This window comes from Hyperolius riggenbachi, chromosome 6, assembly GCF_040937935.1.
Source record: "Hyperolius riggenbachi isolate aHypRig1 chromosome 6, aHypRig1.pri, whole genome shotgun sequence".
In the NCBI taxonomy this organism is placed as follows: Eukaryota; Metazoa; Chordata; class Amphibia; order Anura; family Hyperoliidae; genus Hyperolius; species Hyperolius riggenbachi.
In genome coordinates, this window is record NC_090651.1 from 322621512 (window position 1) to 322640581 (window position 19070).

The 19070-nt window shown below is 44.5% G+C and overlaps 1 protein-coding gene across 5 annotated transcripts in view; it reads left to right on the forward strand.

Moving 5' to 3' along the window:
* Positions 1-16752, forward strand: part of SHANK1 (SH3 and multiple ankyrin repeat domains 1) — a 656518-nt gene extending 639766 nt beyond the window's left edge. For all 5 annotated transcript variants that reach the window (XM_068241408.1, XM_068241411.1, XM_068241409.1 and 2 more), the window contains one exon: positions 14222-16752. In XM_068241408.1, the coding sequence (XP_068097509.1) occupies positions 14222-14792 (571 nt within the window). In that variant the 3' untranslated portion in view covers positions 14793-16752. The remainder of the gene's footprint in view (positions 1-14221) is intronic.
* The last annotated feature ends 2318 nt before the right edge of the window (positions 16753-19070 follow it).

Genomic DNA, 19070 nt, shown 5'->3' on the forward strand with positions numbered 1-19070 from the left:
CTCAAAAAAGTTGTTGAAAAGTACTACCAAAATTATTTTGAGTATTTTCCGGTTGCTGTGGGTTTAAAGGGCATTTTATTTACAACATTTTAAAATATCACCTAGGAGAAAACTCAGGAGAAAAAGTTAAATGCATATAGGTTATGAAGTCATCCACATTTTAATTATAAGTTTTGTGGTGAAGGTTGATAAGTACCTGCAGTATGCCTCACCATAAGCTTAAAGAGAAACCGTGACCAAGAATTGAACTTCATCCCAATCAGTAGCTGATACCCCTTTCCCATGAGAAGTCTATTTCTTTTCACAAACGGATCATCAAGGGGCTCTGTATGGCTGATATTGTGGTGAAACCCCTCCCACAGGAAACTGGGAGGACCATGGTCCTGGCAGTTTCCTGCCTGTGAGCCTTGTTGCATTGTGGGAAATAACTGTTTACAGCTGTTTCCAACTGCCAAAAAAGCAAGCAGCAGCTACTTCCAGTGACATCACCTGCCAGCAGTAAAAATGTCACCATGTGATACAGTACATGTCAGAATGTAAATCAGGGAGAGGAAAGCTTTTACAATGGGCAAACACTGACTAAATCATTTATACATAATTATTTTAAAAATTAAGCACTTTTTTTAATTACAATATTTTCACTGGTATTCCTCTTTAAAGGATACCAGAGCTAAACAATTAAACAAAAACAGGAGGAACAGGCATGTATCAGATGCTGTCCTCATACCCACCGCTCCGCTCGTTCTCCTCCATCTCCCTCCTTTGTACTGTAAATCCACTGCCACAGCTCAGTCCAGGTCAACAAATAATGACGTCAGTGTGCCGTAGTGCGCACATGCAGAGCGCTCCTGGCCACGCGTACCTGCGCACCTACAGCTTTGCCATCCTACAGCTGTAAAGCGAAGTGTCCTCCTCAAATAAAAAAGCAAATCCTAATTCTCCTGCACATTAACTTGGAGAAATGTCATCCCATCCCTCCATACAGAACAGCTTCAGCTCATGATGTTGTTGGATTTGTTGAACCGCTTACTTTTGGTCTTTCCACAATCTTTCCATTAGGTTATCAAATTGGCCATTCCAGGGCATTAACTTTAACCATTATTTGGTAGAATTACTTGATTTTATAGTATTGCTGTCTTTTGAGATTCAAAAAGGGTACACCGAGAGCCTAATATTGTGAAGTAGGTTATGTTGCAGAGATGGTTAAAAGGGAACAACATATAAGCTTATACTCACAAATGTGGGTAACCACAAAGGCAACCAATGTGTATGCAGCTGGAGAGAATTAGGACCTGTCCCCACTCAGGTTAAGGAGGTTGGAACAGAGGCACAAAAATAGTATAAAAGCATTTTAAAATCTGTTTAAAAAAAAAAGAAGGTACTGGTGGACTTACCTCCCCAGTAAGTAGAAACAAGATCTGTTGATATTTAGTAAAAAATAATATTTTTTTAAATGCTCCACATTGCGACACATTTCGCAGGTTCAATCCCGCTTCATCAGGAAATAACCAGAGCAACACATTTTGAGATTCAGTTCACAGACAGATGTCTTGATGTTTTTCTTTAGTATTATCTGGTAGTTCCAAATCCATTATTCAATCAATTATGGTAAGCTGTCCAGGTCCAGTTGCAACAAAACAGACACAAACACTTCCATGTTTCACAAACAAGATAAGTTTCGTATCCATTGTTTATTTTCTTCCAAATGTTAGGCTGCTCATTTAAGCTAAAAAGCTCTATTTTTACGTCATCTGTCAACAAAACATTTTTCCAGTATCCTTATTTTGTCCACATAATCTTTAGCAATTTGTAGATGGACAGAATTTGTAGTGGCTTTCTCTATGTTACTCTGCCATACACACCATCACCACTCAATGTTCTCTTAATGGTGGAATCATGAACATCAACATTGGCCCATGTGAGACAAGCATTTAAAGTGGACCTGAACTCTTGCACGGGACAGAAGGAAAACATGGAGAAATGCACCCTGTATGTATTTAGAGAGTTTACCCTATTTCATTCCCCTTCAGTTGTGTCTAATCACAAGTTGGAATGTGATCTCTCCCCTGTGTCACATGACTGCCATGGCAAAGATGGCAGAAAAAGCTAATTTAAAAGCACAGGATGATAAAAACATGTCCGCTTCTATGAAAGCAGGAAGTAGACAAACTGCAGATTTATTTTCGGATTTGTAATAACTGTAACAAAGAAATGTTTTTCATTAAAGGTTATTAGGCTATTGCGTACCTTTTAGGGCTCTTTCCCACTAAGACGTTGCGTTAGGTGCGACGTTAAGGTCACATAACTTGCCCCTAACGCAATGCATGTGAGCTTTGAAGTTGGATGTTGTATAGAACCGCGTTATGCATCACTTGATGCGTCCGTGATGCGTGCTTTTTGACGCATACTATCGGATGAAAATGACGCATGCGTCCAGAGACCACGTGATCGGAACACTCCGCATCACGTGGTCCCGCCAGCCAATTGCCACACAAAGTGGCGCTCCAGGAAGTAAACACTGCACGTCACACAGTGCAGTGAATATTAATTAGCCATGTGGCTAGAGACAATAGCGGACTCTCCCCTCCTCCTCTGAGCACGTGCAAACAGTCTAACGCAGCTAAAACCGCATATAACGCACGGCATGCTGCACTTTCTTTGAACGTCCAGCGTTACACTGTAACGCAACGTGGGCACTGTGAACAGCCCATTGATTTTTCATTACTGTGAGGTGGGCTGCGTTACAGGCTGCTCTAACGTGCGCCTGTAACGTCCCACTGTGAAGGCAGCCTTAGAGCAGAGAGAACGTTCCGAGTTCAGGTCCGCTTTAATTGCTTAGAATTTGCTTTGGTTGACTTCTTACCTAGTGTTGGGCGAACAGTGTTCGCCACTGTTCGGGTTCTGCAGAACATCACCCTGTTCGGGTGATGTTCGAGTTCGGCCGAACACCTGACGGTGCTCGGCCAAACCGTTCGGCCATATGGCCGAACTAAGAGCGCATGGCCGAACGTTCCCCGAACGTTCGGCTAGCGCTGTGATTGGCCGAACGGGTCACGTGGTTCGGACCCGAACGCGCTCTGATTGGCCGAACTGTCACGTGGTTCGGGTAAATAAATACCCGAACCACGTCATATCTCCGCCATTTGTCTGTGGGTTTAGCTTTGGGTAGGCAGGCAGGGTAGTTCGCGCTCCAGCCACGCTAGCCAGGGTCCCCCCCAGTCATTGTGTGTCACTGCTGGGAACAGTAGTACACCGCTCGTTCAGCCACACTATATAGCATTCTGTGTACTGTTCTGTGTCTGCTGGGAACAGTGGTACACCGCTCGTTCAGCCACACTATATAGCATTCTGTGTACTGTTCTGTGTCTGCTGGGAACAGTGGTACACCGCTCGTTCAGCCACACTATATAGCATTCTGTGTACTGTTCTGTGTCTGCTGGGAACAGTAGTACACCGCTCGTTCAGCCACACTATATAGCATTCTGTGTACTGTTCTGTGTCTGCTGGGAACAGTAGTACACCGCTCGTTCAGCCACACTATATAGCATTCTGTGTACTGTTCTGTGTCTGCTGGGAACAGTAGTACACCGCTCGTTCAGCCACACTATATAGCATTCTGTGTACTGTTCTGTGTCTGCTGGGAATAGTGGTACACCGCTCGTTCAGCCACACTATATAGCATTCTGTGTACTGTTCTGTGTCTGCTGGGAACAGTAGTACACCGCTCGTTCAGCCACACTATATAGCATTCTGTGTACTGTTCTGTGTCTGCTGGGAACAGTAGTACACCGCTCGTTCAGCCACACTATATAGCATTCTGTGTACTGTTCTGTGTCTGCTGGGAACAGTAGTACACCGCTCGTTCAGCCACACTATATAGCATTCTGTGTACTGTTCTGTGTCTGCTGGGAACAGTAGTACACCGCTCGTTCAGCCACACTATATAGCATTCTGTGTACTGTTCTGTGTCTGCTGGGAATAGTGGTACACCGCTCGTTCAGCCACACTATATAGCATTCTGTGTACTGTTCTGTGTCTGCTGGGAACAGTAGTACACCGCTCGTTCAGCCACACTATATAGCATTCTGTGTACTGTTCTGTGTCTGCTGGGAACAGTAGTACACCGCTCGTTCAGCCACACTATATAGCATTCTGTGTACTGTTCTGTGTCTGCTGGGAATAGTGGTACACCGCTCGTTCAGCCACACTATATAGCATTCTGTGTACTGTTCTGTGTCTGCTGGGAACAGTGGTACACCGCTCGTTCAGCCACACTATATAGCATTCTGTGTACTGTTCTGTGTCTGCTGGGAACAGTGGTACACCGCTCGTTCAGCCACACTATATAGCATTCTGTGTACTGTTCTGTGTCTGCTGGGAACAGTAGTACACCGCTCGTTCAGCCACACTATATAGCATTCTGTGTACTGTTCTGTGTCTGCTGGGAACAGTAGTACACCGCTCGTTCAGCCACACTATATAGCATTCTGTGTACTGTTCTGTGTCTGCTGGGAACAGTAGTACACCGCTCGTTCAGCCACACTATATAGCATTCTGTGTACTGTTCTGTGTCTGCTGGGAATAGTGGTACACCGCTCGTTCAGCCACACTATATAGCATTCTGTGTACTGTTCTGTGTCTGCTGGGAATAGTGGTACACCGCTCGTTCGCCACTGTATAGCATTGTGCTCTGTGTCGCTGCTGGGAATAGTGGTACACCGCTCACCCGTCACTGTATAGCATTGTGCTCTGTGTCGCTGCTGGGAATAGTGGTACACCGCTCACCCGTCACTGTATAGCATTGTGCTCTGTGTCGCTGCTGGGAATAGTGGTACTGTATAGCATTTCTGTACTGCCACTGTACTGCTGCCAGTCAGCGTGTACTGTAAGGATAAGTGAAATGAGGAAGAAATCCGGTGAAAGAGGGAGGGGCAAGGGAAGAGGTGTTTCCCCTGACGGTTCACGTACAGGCCACAGGGGAGCACCTAAGAAAACCCACTCAATACCGCCCATGTTGTCCAGGACAACAACCCTCACAAATCCAAAAGAACAGGACCAGATAATTACTTGGATGACCTCTCAAGCGTCCAGCAGTGGGTTAAGCAGCACCAGCACATCACGCACGAGGTCCGAGTCCTCAGCCAGTTACAAGGAGCCAGTGGGCACAAAGCTGACACAACCGGCAGCGACACCACGCACACAACTGCCAGATAACCAGTCCGATGAATTACCTCAGGACACAATGGGGTATTCGCAGGAGCTATTCCCAGCCCAACAAACTTCCACCTTTCAAAGGTCAATGGAGGAACAGCCAGAAATGTTGTGCCTGGATTCACAACCGTTAACTGTGGGAAATGCACCGCGCACTGAAATACAAGGCGAGTCCGAAGAGGACTCGGAAACCCAAATCCCAGAGCAATTTGGGCAGGAGGGGTTGCAATTGCAGGAGGTCGGCCGACAAGATCTGGAAGACGACGTTGGAGTGTGCTGCGCAGAGGTTGTTGTGGGGAGCTCTACTCCACGGCGGTGGCCCACAATGACATATGACGAGTTTGAGGAGATGGAAGAGGAGGGTATGGACAATGTGGACAGAGACCCAGATTTTGTTTGTGAACGAGAACATCGCCGTCGTAGCAGCAGCACAGATGAGTCTGTTGAAGAACACACTGCTGCACGAGTTCGCCTTGTGCCACAAGGTAGGCGGCGCGCAATTTCAGGCACCACAAGCGTGGAAGTTCAAGTGAGAGGCAAAAGAGGAGCAAACAGAAATCGCCAGCAAGGAGGCAGGTGCTCCAAAGTCTGGGCTTTCTTTGAAGACTGCACTGAGGATGTTACCATGGCGATTTGCAAGGTGTGCAAGACCCGCCTGAGCAGGGGGAAAAATATTAACAACCTCTCCACCACCAGCATGAGCCGTCACATGCTATCCAAACATCCCACTCTTTGGGCAAACGCGTCAGGACAGGGTACCAGAAACAACACTGCCTCCCTTGGGTTCACCAGACTCACCACCAGACCCGCCTCAGCAGCAGCAGTAGCCCAGCCATTGCGTGGTTCACAACATTCACAAACATCAGACGACGCTGACACTGTCACTTTCCGGAGTAGTGCTCTTGAGGTCTCCCAGTGTTCATCAAACACAACAACCAACAGCCCTTCCGTGTGCAGCGCTACGGTTCAGTTGTCTGTGTCGGAGATGTTTGAGCGCAAGAGGAAATTGCCAGCAAATGACCCCCGGGCCGTGGCAGTAACAGCCAGCATAGCCAAGCTTCTGGCCTGCGAAATGCTGCCATATCGATTGGTGGAGACAAACAGCTTCAAGGGCATGATGTCAGTGGCCATCCCACGTTACGTGGTTCCCAGCCGCTACCACTTTGCACGCTCTGCAGTGCCTGAGTTGCATGAGCACGTGGTCAGCAAAATAACCCGAAGCTTGAAGAATGCCGTTGCCTGCAAGGTTCACCTCACCACTGACACCTGGACGAGTGCGTTCGGCCAGGGTCGATACATCTCCCTTACCGCGCACTGGGTGAACCTTGTGGAGCCTGGCAGCGATTCCTCACCTGCTACGGCACGGGTGTTGCCCACGCCACAAACAGCTGCACCGCCGTCCCTCCCACTGGATAACAGCAGCACCTACCTCTCTGACTCCTTCTCCTCCAACGCATCTCAAAGCTGTACCTCATCCGGAAACGCTAACCCAGCAGCAGTAGGATCGTGGAAGCAGTGCAGCACAGCTGTTGGCATGCGTCAGCAAGCGTTGCTGAAGCTAATCTGCCTTGGGGATAAGCAGCACACAGGGGAGGAAATTTGGAGGGGAATAAAGGAACAGACGGATTTGTGGCTGGCACCGCTGGACCTGAAACCGGGCATGGTTGTGTGTGATAATGGGAGTAATCTCATTCGCGCTTTAAGGTTGGCTAAGCTGACACACATCCCTTGCCTGGCGCACGTGATGAACCTAGTAGTTCAGCGGTTCCTGAGGACATACCCAGGCGTGCCCGATCTGCTGTTGAAGGTGCGTCGAGTGTCCAAACATTGTAGAAATTCCAGTACTGCTTCGGGGGCACTCGCCAAGATGCAGGAGCGCTTCAATCTCCCCCACCATCGCTTGCTGTGTGATGTCCCTACGCGCTGGAATTCTACGCTGCACATGCTAGCCCGCTTTTGCGAGCAGAAGAGTGCAGTGGTCCAGTACATGACGGCGCAGTACCGAGGCGCATCCGGCCAGCTGCCAAGCTTCTGTGGATCCGATTGGGCCAACATGTTGGACCTCTGCCAAGTCCTCCAAAATTTTGAGCAATCCACGTTGCTTGTGAGCAGTGACAACTCTTCAGTCAGCATTACCATACCACTGCTGTGTTTACTGAAGAGGTCGATGTTAAAAATCAAGGAAACAGCTGTCATGATGCAACTGGGGGAATCTGAAGGAGAAAACGATCAGCGTGATGGTACCAACATCAGGCCATCCGCCTCAGGGAACGCTGGCCCCAGCAGCTATGACGAAGAAGAGGAGGAGGAACAGCTGGAGTTGGAGCAGGAATTTCATGCCACCACTGACGAGGGCCAGAGCGGTGCACGTTGGACTTCCACAATTCAACGCGAATGGTCAGCAGAAGCAGACCAGGAGGAAGGTGACGACTATGATGCATCACAACAACTATCACAACGCTCACAAGAGGATGATGAGGATTCTGGTAGGACTCTGGCACACATGGCTCAATTCATGCTAGACTGCATTGAACGTGACCCACGCATTGTGCGCATTCTGGACAACACCAATTACTGGGTTTATACCCTTCTGGATCCACGGTACAAACACAATGTTCCAAAACTGCTTGAAGAAAGAGTCAGACAGGTCAAAATGGAAGAATACCAGCAGGCCCTTGTGGAGACTTTAGAGAGGAGATTGACATCCTCCCCCTCCTCTAGCCAGTTGTACGCAGACAGACTGACTTCCGCAAACCCAGGACGACCAGGAGGGCAGCAAACAACGCAAGCCGCAGCTAGTACCCAAAAGGGAATGGTATCGGCAGTGTCCTTGGAGTGGGAAAATTTTCTGACACCCATGCAGCCGCAGCCCACTGAACAGCAAGCGTGCAGATCCACCTCCAACACCGATCGCCTGGAGAAGATGGTCAAGGACTACATGTCAGATGGCGTAGCTGTGTCGAACCATCCATCTGCACCCTTCAACTATTGGGTATCGAAGCTAGACACCTGGCACGAACTGGCAATGTACGCAATAGAGGTGCTGGCTTGCCCGGCAGCCAGCGTTATGTCGGAACGCTGTTTCAGTGCTGCCGGAGGCATCGTCACAGATCGGCGTATCCGCCTCTCTACAGAAAATGCAGACCGTCTGACTCAAATTAAAATGAATCAATCCTGGATTGGAAATGACTACGCAACACTCCAGGACCCCAACCAAGTAACATGACCAATGAACATCTGGGATGGTGTTGCGTTTCCGGGCCCTGTTTATTGAACCTCTCATCTGTATTACATTTATGACTGCATGGCGGCAAAAAGCATTGCTGCTATATCCGCACGCTTTTTGTCCACATGCAAGGCCTGGGTTGTTGTGTCTCACAAAGCGTGGCCTTCTCCTCCTGCGCCTGCTCCTGTTCCATCACGTCTGCTGCTGCTGGGTTAGCGTTGCCGCGTGGTCCCTGTTTATTGAACCACTTATCTTTATTACATTTATGACTGCATGGCGGTACAAAGCATGCTATCCGCACGCTTCTTGCCCTCATGCAAGGCCTGGGTTGTTGTGTCTCACAAAGCGTGGCCTTCTCCTCCTGCGCCTGCTCCTGTTCCATCACGTCTGCTGCTGCTGGGTTAGCGTTGCCGCGTGGTCCCTGTTTATTGAACCACTTATCTTTATTACATTTATGACTGCATGGCGGTACAAAGCATGCTATCCGCACGCTTCTTGCCCTCATGCAAGGCCTGGGTTGTTGTGTCTCACAAAGCGTGGCCTTCTCCTCCTGCGCCTCCTCCTGTTCCATCACGTCTGCTGCTGCTGGGTTAGCGTTGCCGCGTGGTCCCTGTTTATTGAACCACTTATCTTTATTACATTTATGACTGCATGGCGGTACAAAGCATGCTATCCGCACGCTTCTTGCCCTCATGCAAGGCCTGGGTTGTTGTGTCTCACAAAGCGTGGCCTTCTCCTCCTGCGCCTGCTCCTGTTCCATCACGTCTGCTGCTGCTGGGTTAGCGTTGCCGCGTGGTCCCTGTTTATTGAACCACTTATCTTTATTACATTTATGACTGCATGGCGGTACAAAGCATGCTATCCGCACGCTTCTTGCCCTCATGCAAGGCCGGGGTTGTTGTGTCTCACAAAGCGTGGCCTTCTCCTCCTGCGCCTCCTCCTGTTCCATCACGTCTGCTGCTGCTGGGTTAGCGTTGCCGCGTGGTCCCTGTTTATTGAACCACTTATCTTTATTACATTTATGACTGCATGGCGGTACAAAGCATGCTATCCGCACGCTTCTTGCCCTCATGCAAGGCCTGGGTTGTTGTGTCTCACAAAGCGTGGCCTTCTCCTCCTGCGCCTGCTCCTGTTCCATCACGTCTGCTGCTGCTGGGTTAGCGTTGCCGCGTGGTCCCTGTTTATTGAACCACTTATCTTTATTACATTTATGACTGCATGGCGGTACAAAGCCTGCTATCCGCACGCTTCTTGCCCTCATGCAAGGCCGGGGTTGTTGTGTCTCACAAAGCGTGGCCTTCTTCTCCTCCTGCGCCACCCTCCTCCTGTTCCATCACGTGTGCTGCTGCTGGGTTAGCGTTACCGGTCCCTTTTCCTGGAACCTCTTATATGTATTACATTTATGACTGCATGCCGACAAAAAACATGTTACCTGTGCAAAGAAAACAGACATTTCCCGCATTTAAAAGACAGTTTTCCCTTTGAAACTTTAAAATCGATTTTCTCAAAAACTATAAGCTCTTTTTGCTAATTTTTTTTTCCTCTTGTACCCACTCCCAAGGTGCACATACCCTGTAAATTTGGGGTATGTAGCATGCAAGGAGGCTTTACAAACCACAAAAGTTCGGGTCCCCATTGACTTCCATTATGTTCGGAGTTCGGGTCGAACACCCGAACATCGCGGCCATGTTCGGCCTGTTCGGCCCGAACCCGAACATCTAGATGTTCGCCCAACACTATTCTTACCCTCTCAGACTACAAGCTCTATCACAAAATGGGAAGGTCACCTTTACCGCTTTTAGTGAAGCAGCAGGAATGAGATCTGTTCATGGTAACAATAAATAAAGCCACTTACCAGTGCAAGGATCTGCTGTAACCTTTTTCAATTAGCAGTACCTTTACTGTCATTATCATCCCTTCCGGTTGGCTCTGTCTATGTGGCTAGTAAGCAAGAATGAGCTTATATGGGTACTCCATCCCAATTGAAAGATGAGGTTGTGTGATAATAACTCTAGTGGGTTGCATGAAAAAAAGGGCGCCAGGAAAAAAGGGCCCGGCTGGTTAACAAATTGGCGCCAGTGGATAACAAAATATCAATAACAATAAACAGTAACAAAATTGGTTAACAATAAATACCATTTTAAAACAGACAGGAGATGAAAATGCAAAGGTATTAACATTAAAAATCATTACATAATTCAACAATACAGCTTAACCTAACCCTACTCTCACACAGAACCCTCCCCTGGTGGTGCCTAAAACTAACCACTCCCCCGGTGGTGCCTAACCCTAACCAACCCCCCCAATGGTGCCTAACCCTAACCACCCAACTGGTGGTGCCTAACCCTAATAATCCCTCCCAGTGGTGCCTATCCCTAACTACCCTCCTGGTGGTGCCTAACCCTAATCACTCTCCCTTCCCTGGTGTTGCCTAACCCTAACTGCCCCCAGGTGGCGCTTTACCCTAACCCCCCTCCCCCATGCACAAACACCCTTGCACACATAGAAATGATAATATATTTGATAACATAAAATCTGTACATACAAACTACAAAAATAATATGACAAAAAATATAACATTGCAAGCGTCTAAAACAATAACCTATTTAAAAAAACTTTAATGTTCTAATGTTGATTAACAATATTTATGGGGCGCTCTTGTTTCTGCTTTGGGCGCCGTATTAACGATGAATGCATTAGAGTCCATGGCAGCGCTGTTTTCGTCCACTAGCCGCCGGAACCTTTTTTTCCTTCTTCCACTGTATTGATGCTATAAGCATTCACACTTATTGTGTTATATAAGGAGGAGAACCGAGAGCTCAATACAGTGTAGTATGTTAAGACAATGGGTAAGTCGTATAGTGAGAAAATTTATACTCACAAACATGGGTTAACACTGTATAGGCAGGTGAGGAGATTAGACCTGTCCACACTCAGGATTAAGAAGTTGCTCTCTGTAGTAAAGAAAAAGGGGGTAGCACTCCCCTCCACCAGGAGTGGACAGTGTATTTGTATATGAACAGAGGCGCCAGCAGGCTAAAAATGTATACATTTTTTTTAAAAATTGCTTGGAGGAAGTGGTGGGCCCACCACTTCCTCCAAGCAATTTTTTAAAAATGTTATTAATTTTTATCCTGCTGGCGCCTCTGTTCCATATACAAATACACTTAGTGTGTTGCATCCCATTGCAGAAGCAGTGATAGCCCTATGGGGCTGTCACAGTGATTGTGGTGCAGTGCAGCGGGTCCTGTCATGGAGACACAAGAGCTGCAGTGAATATGCAACACTATATGGTCCCACTGTAGCAGTAATGTGCTGTGCATCCTTTCGGGACAGTTACGGTGTGATTGCAGAGGAATCGCACCGCAACAACATATTCAAGTGTGAAAGTGGCCAACGAGTGCTATACTGGGCCGTGTTTTAGGACTTGGACTCACTGTAAAACACAAACGCAGACAGAAAAACAGATGTTCCTTTTTTTTTCACATGAGGTTTTACTTGTGTTTTAGGTGTATTTTGTCATAGGTATGAAAAAGGTTTGTATTTTATAGCATTTTATCTAACTATACTAATAAACTTTACATTTTTAATTGAATGTGTGTTTTTGGAATGGAGTATGCTTTTAATAAATTATAGTACTGTCTGGCTTCCCTCTAAATATAGGTAAAGTAACAGCAACCCATCAAATATTTACAGATTTTATGTAGCGCCTAAATGGTACTTAACTTCTTGCTGACCGCTCCACGCCAATTGGCGTGAACAGGGCGGCAGCCCCAGGACTGCTCCTTGCCGATTGGCATGAACGGCCTTCTATGGGGCTAGCAGGAGATCGCATATTTCTACTTGGAAGGCAGAGCTCCGCCTTCAGTCTCCCAGCGTCGATTGCCACTCGGAGACAGATGACGAAACCGCTGTTTATAAACATCGTACAGCACTGCGATTTACAGCAGTACTGTACTGGGGACAGCCGTGTGACACGGTTGTCCCCCTGGCACTCACAAAAGTGATCCGCTGTCATACGCCGAGCCTATGACAGCCGATCACGCTGATTGGCTGGCTGGGGGAGGGAGGGTGTAAAAATAAATAAAAAAATAGTTAAATTTATTTAACAAATAATGTAATAAATATTTGTGAAAAAAACAAACATTGGGGGAGCAATCAGACCCCACCAACAGAGAGCTCTGTTGGTGGGGAGAAAAGTGGTGGGGGGGAATCACTTGTGTGCTGAGTTGTGCGGCCCTGCAGCTGGGCCTTAAAGCTGCAGTGGCTTAATAAGTAAAAAATGGCATGGTCACTAGGGGGGTTTAACACCTTGGTCCTCGAGTGGTTAACATTGTTGTAAGCAATATTACAGAGCTGATGGGGTGGGGGTTGTTAGGGTTAAATACTGTTCTGGCGTCATCCTTCCAGACAAGTGGTCGCCCCCCAACCCCCCTTTAACCTCAGAAAATGTACCCTGGTGACTTTTTTTTTTCAAAATCTCCAACAAGGCTCTGCCCATCTCCATTTGCATTGCTGCGGCTTGCCCCCAGCTTGGCAGCCGCTACCTAATTGCCACAACACAGGCAGATGTTTCCAAAGAGCTTCTGCAATCTTTGAAAATAAGGCTGTGACAGCACTGCCGGGAAGGGGGGCAGAGCATTCCCTGTGACTCAAAGACATCAGGACAGGTAAGTATTTAACCTTGTGACCCCCTTCCCGATCTGTCCTCATGAAGACAGAGCAGTCATTTTTACCTTAGGTACTCTTTTAATATTTAGAAAGAAATACTGCTTGCGATTCGTTTCTCAAAAATAAAAAATAGCCCCTCAATAGGATTCCATATCGTTTTAAGGATTCGGATGAGCACAATACCCTCTTGCCCAAACACACACACACACACACACACACACACACACACGTACACACACGTACACACACGTACACACACGTACAAACACACACACATGTACACATACACACACACGTACACACACAAACACACACACACATACATATACACACACACGTACACGCACACACACGTACACGCACACACACGCACACACACGTACACACACACACACACGTACACACACACACACGTACACACACACACACACGTACACACACACGTACACACACACACACACACGTACACACACACACGTACACACACACACACGTACACTCACACACGTACACACACACGTACACACACACGTACACACACACACACACACACACACGTACACACACACAAACACACACACGTACACACACACACGTACACACACACAAGTACACACACACACACACACACACACGTACACACACACACACACACACACACACGTAAATATGTTTGATATGTTTGACCTTGTCCTAAGAGATTTTTGTATGATGAAGCTCTTTCTTGTTATTGCTTGATGAGTTAACTTTTTGTCATGACACTGGACACAGGTTTTGATTCATTCAAGTTTTGTTGTTCTGGACTAGAGCTGGAGATGCAATTATTTATGAAATCAAACAAATTGTAGGAATTGTATGCAGCTGTAAAACAGACGGCTTTTGCCGCATTTACTTTGCCAAATCTGCATACATTTGCATTTTTATAATTTGCATATATTTAAAATAAAATGTGCATCAACTTGGAATAAGTAGTATCTCATTAACCATCCATAGCCTTGCCAATTCTGTAAATGGTATATTTTGATGTGTAACTTGTCTTACAGTCACTTTTTTTTGGGGGGGATCACTGTTATTATTTGTATTAATAATATTCCTATTTGTGTTATGTTACAGGATAATGGATGACTCTGCTGCTTCTTTAATTTCTTCTAAACCTGTGAGCAATTTATATCACAACTGGCCTAAATCTCCTCAGCCTACTCCAAAACTTCCCAAGAGTGTGGATTTTGACATCCGGCCCACCCTGAGAAGAGCACCAAGCCCCTCAGCCTTGCCAACGGAGCACAAAATAAGCCCAACACCACGTCCTTCTTCTTTACCCATCTTGCCTTCTGCCCCTGTTTACACGGGGGTCTTTGACCTGAGGGGCTCACCCACAGCTGGTGGAGATAACTTCCCTGGCTTCCAAACGGGCAGTAGGTCTTTATCCCCAACACATTTCATTTTACCCCCAACAGAGAAACCATTCGCCTCTAAGCCCATTCATTTTTGGACAAAGTATGATGTGGCTGACTGGTTGGATTATTTAAACCTTGGTGAACACCGAGAACATTTCCTAGACAATGAAATTGATGGCAGCCACTTACCATCCCTGACCAAGGAGGATTACATTGACCTGGGAGTTACTAGAGTCGGCCATCGAATGAACATTGACCGAGCTCTGAAATTCTTCTTGGAGAGGTGATTCCAAGTTACTTGGTTTCATAGTTTCTAAATCTTGGCATTCATCCCTACAAACAGGTTTGGTACAAGTACGGAAGAAAGGAGAATTTGAATGTACTCTGAGTCCAAATGAAAAAGCAAAACAAACACAAAAAAATCTTGAAAACTATATAGATTATATACATATATATGTAACAAAAAATGCACAGAATTTTCATGAAATGATTCACCAGCTGCTTATTTTACTATGTGGGGGCAATGAAGGCTTTATCTTGAGCCATGATGTACACTCAGTAGCTGGAGGCACCAATGAATAATGGAATCACACTAGCACTGCAGTGTTTCATTCTCACTGTGCCCCACTTTGTCTGTTTCCTTCATATTTGCTGTCAAAACAGAATGTAGTCTTATAGGCAGTAAGCAAAACATGTTGGTTTTATGAAAATCTCAAAAAATTATAGATATGAGAGGAGAAGGAGAGGCGTCACAGAGGCATAAGCAGAGTCTTCCCTAATACTGTGGATATGCGTTATGCGGACTATCAGAAAATAATGTTTTTACCAAATTTTAGAAGAAAAATTTAGATGCCTACCCAAGTTCTATTTTATTTTAATGAATTGTCAAGCATCAAGAAAAGTAGATCAGCTTCTAAAATTGTTAACGAGGCGGGCAATCAGTTCTTTTTTACATGATGTCAAACTGCATACGAGGGTTGGAGGTCTTTTGATAAATTATATAAGAGAACTGCATTAAACCTCACTCCGTTTGTCATTTTAGCAAGCAATGGTGTTCTTGAAGTCTCTTCACAATCAAAGATCCTGAACATCTTAGATGTAAAGGAGATGGTTCAGTTTAGAGGGAAATGCACAGGTGGTCTTTGCCGAATACTGAGACAAAGTATTAGCTCTTGTGACATTTGATCAAGAGATGTTTTGTATCGGTATTTAGTTATTTCCTCTTGCTAAAGAAGTGAGGTTGCATATTTAGCCTTTTCTTAATCAGACCTACACTATGAATTTGGTTGTTTGGGCCATATGAGAATAAGTAGTACCTATCAAATACACACAGTGGAGAAACTTGTTTCGGACACTAGACCAATGTTCATGAAAAATGCAGTTTTGAAGGACATCTCTTGGCTGTGGTCTGAAGATAGACTCCTTCTGATTTTCTCACATGCATTGTCATGAATGTTGTCTTTCACTACATGCATTAATTAATACACTTTAACGTTTAGAGTTTTCCTGGTCATTAGTCAACAGTACGAAGCACATTTTGACTAGAAAAAAAACAAAACAAAAACACTATGAAAAATGTTAAACTGCTTGATAAAACAAGGAGGGTGTTACTAATTCTTGATACATCTATACTCAGTTTCCAATAGTCAGTTCTATGCTTGTAGTAGGCACTGCACTCTATCCTGCTCTTTAGCCAAAGCCGAAAGACCACTGTGCTGTTGTGACTGAGATTCCGATTACTTTAACCTCAGACACGGCAATGTTTAAGTTATTTTTGCCTATTATAATTTTTTATTTATTTTAATGTTTTTTTTTAAGACTGTGGACAGATTAATTGTGGTCAGGCGGTACATCTAGTGTAATAGTCTCATATTAGCTATGAGGGATTTTACAGAATAATAAGATACTTGAGAAAATCAATGAATATATCTAATATTTATAGCCTTATTTTATATTTACTTTTTATTTATTGGTTGTGAATGGATGCATGACTCACAGGAGACATACAGCTGAGCTGAATTACTCTGGAGTTTGTTGTGTAAAAATGTCACTTTAACAGAAACTCAATTTCCTGAAGAAAAAAATTGTTTTACTGTTTTGTTTCAGGAGGTAAAGCATACTTAGTATGGTTCTACGGCCTTGGGTTTATTACTTATCCTGACGGCTTAAGGTGGACACACACCATACATTTTTTTAAGTATCTGTTCAATTTAAGAATTGCAATCAATTTTTCTGCCTGGTTTTAACATTTCAAAAATATGACCAATGTACTACACACCTATGTTCAATTTTTCCCTAATTATGATAAAAATGATTGGAAACTTGAGAAAATTGTTAGGGTGTGTATATTAATAAATTGACAATCTAACAAACTCCATACAATCTTTAGAAAAATTGAAGAAAAATTTCCAGCATTCTGGAACATCCGATCGGATTTTTCAGTTGAATGAAAAAAGAAAGCTTTCGATTTTTTTCAGGAGATCTGATCATATTTATCGAATTGCCGTAAAATCGGATCATTTTATTGTATTGTGTGTGGCCACCTTTAAAGATTTTGGATGATCAAGTAGTAACGTTTATACATAAAGAGGTCAGATAATCTATAAGGAAAAGATGGGTGGTGGACAGCCAAAAGAGTATATATAATTTTTCTCTGAATGCCAAAGACTGTTTTCAAGTGTGGCACATGGCCCTCCCACAGAATTTGCACCTAAGTGACTTGTGCATGCCTTGGTATGTAATGCGAGAGTCAACTGATTTTCAAGTTTTTGTTTTTTTTCATACAACCTCAATGAAGTTTTATTCCAAGTTTTGGGGTTTCTGTGTTAGTAAAACTAGATGTGCAAGGATTAGTAGGAGTGTGCAGGTGGTAGACAGGTTGTTATACAGGCTAACAATGACTGGTAAGGACCTATAACTTTGCTATCACATCAGAATTAGAAGTGCTATATTTTAGCTATGGCTGCCTCCACTGACTTGAGCAGAGGCATCTTCAATTTTTATTGGAAGCTCTGCTAATGCCATTTGTGAGTGTTGTGGTTGACGTTCTGCTTAAAGCGGACCTAAACTCAGAACTTCCTCTCTGCTCTAAAAGATAAGCAACAACAATAACCTTTTAAGGAAAAAAACATTTCTTCATAACAACTTATAGAAACCTTTCCAAAACCCTGCATTGTAATTCTGGGGAGCATAGAAAGGGTTAACCTTCAGTGTTTACATATTAGCACAGAACCTAGGCAGAGCTGACAGCCTTGATTAACACTTGCTGATATAAGGTACTTACACATGCTGATCTCTCTAAACACACACAGAGTGAACATCTTAGCAACTAAAGCTTTCATTGTCTGCTCTGCAAGAGTTTAAGTCCGTTTTAGGCATTAATATAAGCTTATATACGAATCATTATAGCCTGTAAACCCACCTCTTCCTCCTTGCACTTCCTTCCTAACCTAACCACATTAAACCTAATCTTAGATTTTACATCCACTTCAAGGGAGCTATGAAGTTTTATCATGGCAAACTGTGCAAAGAAAACATATATAACATAACCATCCTAACTTGATCGGTTGCCAAAGTCTTATGTGTGCCGTTAACAGTGATGATCCAAATAATCTGAGCAGTATGAAAACGTTAGTTTTATAGGAGCTGGACATTACAATGCTAGAATGAGTACTAGTTGTGGTGGTGGTAGTGGGGGTCATAATCAGATTAGGGAACTGCCGATGATTTAACTGACAGATCATTCATTAAAAAGTTGATGTTTAACTTTTTTGCTGTTCCTGGATCTGGCAATACCACCCCTTCCAAGTTCCAGCTTTGTTAATGTAAATTCCAGTTGCTGTTGACCTCGTATTTGCATATTTGAGAATTTCGAACACATCACTGGCCATAAGTAACCTGCAGTCTTTTACAACTAAAAACTACTGAATCATGTCATGTACAGTATATCTAACACATTTCCATTCATACAATGCCAGACTCAATATTTGTACAATTCTGGATAATCATAGTTTAAAAGATTAATGTACAAAACTACACTCTTGCCTTGGCCATTCATTTTTGTGATGATGGCAGTATGAGGATTTTTTTTTGTATTTGTTGTAAATCCTCCGCCATACATTTCTGAATACAACCAGTGGCCTAGAGGACTATAAAAATAAGTGTTAAACTGCTATTACATTTCATGCTTTCATATTTTTGTACAGATTGACGTGTTTGCCTCCAATCCAGTCTCAGTTTTGCCCTAGTGGAAAAACAAAAGGGGGAAAGTCTCACATTTTCAAATCCTCCGGTCATTCAAGATGTCAGGGATATGATTCATATTGGCACTTTGTAGCTATCAAAATGCGCTGCTCTTTCTTTCTCCAACAGCCCATTATCCTGTCTTAAGGGCTCAGAATTGTAACGTTTTCTATTTTTATCTTTCCTCTCTTTTGCCAGTAGAGAAGGAGTTATTGATGTTACCGAAAAGTATATTATAACGAAATAAACTTTAAGACTGTCTTCCAGATGATAGAGGGCATCAAATTATTTTTTATTTTGTAGCTTGAGCTTTGAATTTTTAT